We start from the raw sequence: 2,927 nt of genomic DNA on the forward strand, positions 1-2,927 counted from the left end.
AGCAAAAAAAAAAAAAAAAAAAAAAATATGAACCCCATTTATTTTCTCTATTTGAAACACCAAGACAACTTGTTCAGATGCTCTTTTTGGTGTCCTTTGCGCTTTGTTTGGCACAAGAGCATCTTTTATAAATTGTCTACTTTTATTCTTTTCTCATTAGTAGGCAACGATGAACAGAGCTCTATTCAATGCCACTGCAGTGGTAAACACCTACATAAGTGTGGTCACTGCAGCCATGGAGCAAGCAGATCATTTGTCAAGTGGTTGGCCAGATGATATAGAATATGCTTAAGCTAATAAGAAATAAATACTGTATTACTACTTTCCCAGAAAATCTGTAGTTTCAAGAATTCATAACTGCAGACCCCCTATCTGACCCTGGGTAGAAATACTGTTCTACAGGTTGATTCAAATCCCATCTGCCTACTTCTGATGCCTTCATTCTTCCATTCCCTGTCTCTAGACAAAATTGCCTTCGGTTCTTGGCTCACATTATGCTATTTCTTACCTTTGTTCTTGCTGTTTCTTCAGCCTGGAGCCCACTTCCTTACGGGAAGCCCTTTCTATACTCTGGGCTTGAGTAGATAGATGCCCTTTCACTATGGTCCCCAAATATCCAAGGTGTATCTCTATGATTGCTTATGATTTATCTTATTGTATCATAATTGTATTTAAATTATCTTCATCCATTACCAGACTGTGAAATTCTTAAGGTAAGGACTATGCCTGATTCAACTCTGTATGTGTGGGACTTAACTCAGTGCCTGGCATATAGCCAGTCCTCACATGTTGGTGAGTGAATGAATGAATGAGTCAGCGGTACCTGCCGGTCTGCCAGATCGATCTTGTTCCCCAGCACCACCATGGGGTAGGACTGCTCCATTGGAATGGTTTTGGCCAGAACATCACCCCTCCAGGTTTCCAGGGCTTCAAAGGTCTCCAGGTCAGTGACATCAAAAGCCAGAATGCAGCCATCAGAGCCTTTGTAGAAGGTAGACACCATGGAGCGGAATCGCTCCTGTCCTCCTGTGTCCCAGATCTGGAGGGGAAGAACAGAGGCTCCATGAGGCTGTGATGAGTGGCTGAAGGTATGCCCAAACAGGTCACATCATGTCAAAGCTTCCTTTTCTGGGTAGGGGGAAGATAAGCCCTGGCACAGGTGCACGAGATCCTTTCACACACGGGCATCACACACCCTGTCACCCATGTACACTGAAGAATCTCTGCACTAATATTTAACATCCCAAGAGTATTTTCACATCTGAGTCCTCATTTTCCACCTGGGGCATCAGGACAGGCATTGTTCTTCCACCTGATAGATTTGGACCTTGGGAGTGACTTGCCCAAGTCCACTTGGCAATTTTTTCAGGGAACCTGAGCCTTAGGGTGGGGCCTCTTAATTCTGGATTAGTGCTCTTCCTTCTAGATCAGGGATCAGCAAATTTTTCCATAAAGGGACATATAGTAAATAACGTAGGCTTTGCAGACTATACACCGTCTGTTGTCACTACTCAATTCTGCTGTTGTACTGTGAAAGCAGCCAAAGAGACCGTGAGTAAACAAACGGGCAGGGCTGTGTTCCAATAAAACTTTATTTTCAAAAGCAGGTGGTGGACCAGATTTGGCCCATGAATTAAACTTTGCTGATCTATGCTCTAGACTCTTCTAGCTCCTGGTGCACATTGCTGTGTGAGTGGCCATCCAGGGAATGTGGGGTCATATTCAGGTGTGTATTTTGAAGAGGGAATGAGAGGGCGGCTCACCTGTAGCTTCAAAGTTGTGTCATCCAGTATGATCATCTTGGAGAGGATGCTGGCTCCCAGTGTGGTCTGATAGTCCTCGTAAAATGTCTTGTGCACGAATCGGTGGAGGAGGGAAGTCTTTCCAACACTAAGGAAAAAAACCCAGACACATGTGGACACACAACACATACACATATCCATATCTTTCTCAACGTCTTACCATGACCCTCTCACCACCGTCTCTCTCTGAGATTTTGAATTTCTAACATTTGCAGTTTGAGTAGCTTGCTAATACTAGGGAATGGACACTAGAAGCAGAGAAGTTTGCAGAGAGCTGAGTGCCTCACAGCAAAAGGGTCAGGTCTTTCCTGTATGTGGCAGGAGGTAGGAGGGCAGAGAGATGCTAAATGGCTTGCCTAATTCACATACCTAGTTACTGCAGAGTTAACCGCAGAGCCGGGGTCAGAAACCAGGTAGCCTGACTCCCAGTCTCTTTCTCCCATCTCAGCTCCCTTCCCTGGGGTGGAATGCCCTCCCTGGTGCCACTCTGAATCAGAAAGGGACCCATGCAAGGTGGGAGCACATACAGGACGTCTCACTGTTCTTGGGTAGGGGCTTCGTCCCAACCCCCAGACCCCGAGCTGAACTTGGCTACCCCAGGGCTCCGATGATGATGAGCTTGAGGTCCACCTTCTTCCGAGGATTCATGGAGGGGCTTCAGAGCCTGTAGGGAAACAGAGGTCATCTACATGCTGGCCAGAGTAACCCTGTGGCCATTGTCACTGGGGCTGGTCTCTACTTTCCCCTGTCATGTGCAGAACTCTGCCCTGGGATCAGATGGGGTTGTTCTCCAAAAGAGGCGGATGACTCAGCAACCCTTACACACCCACCTCCTCACTCCCCCTGGGAGTCTCCCTGAGGCTGGAAGGATGGTGGCCCCGCCCTGTAGGACAGGCACACCTCTTACCTTTCAGCTCTACCAACCCCGTGGAGCACCAAGCCTGGATTGGACTGAACAGAGGCCTCTCAGACAGCCTCTGTTCCAAGCCTGGAGCCAGGGATGGAGGGAAGAGGAGATGGGGGTGGGACAAGGGGTCCATTGTTAGGACTGCTGAGAGGCTTTGGATGGAAGAGTGGCCTTCCTTCAGCCCGAGGTGTTGCTGCATTGGCAGAATCAAAAGGCTC

General features: G+C 47.8%; 1 protein-coding gene across 1 annotated transcript in view; it reads right to left on the bottom strand.

Annotated features, from left to right (window-relative positions):
• Positions 1 to 2,450, bottom strand: part of RAB7B (RAB7B, member RAS oncogene family) — a 15,410-nt gene extending 12,960 nt beyond the window's left edge. The window contains exons 1-3 of the mRNA XM_007470696.1: positions 2,398 to 2,450; positions 1,764 to 1,890; positions 824 to 1,039 (exon numbers count right to left, since the gene is read on the bottom strand). Of these exons, the coding sequence (XP_007470758.1) occupies positions 824 to 1,039; positions 1,764 to 1,890; positions 2,398 to 2,450 (396 nt within the window). The remainder of the gene's footprint in view (positions 1 to 823; positions 1,040 to 1,763; positions 1,891 to 2,397) is intronic.
• Positions 2,451 to 2,927: the final 477 nt, after the last annotated feature.

This window comes from Lipotes vexillifer, unplaced genomic scaffold, assembly GCF_000442215.2.
Source record: "Lipotes vexillifer unplaced genomic scaffold, Lipotes_vexillifer_v1.1 scaffold1122, whole genome shotgun sequence".
NCBI lineage: Eukaryota > Metazoa > Chordata > Mammalia > Artiodactyla > Lipotidae > Lipotes > Lipotes vexillifer.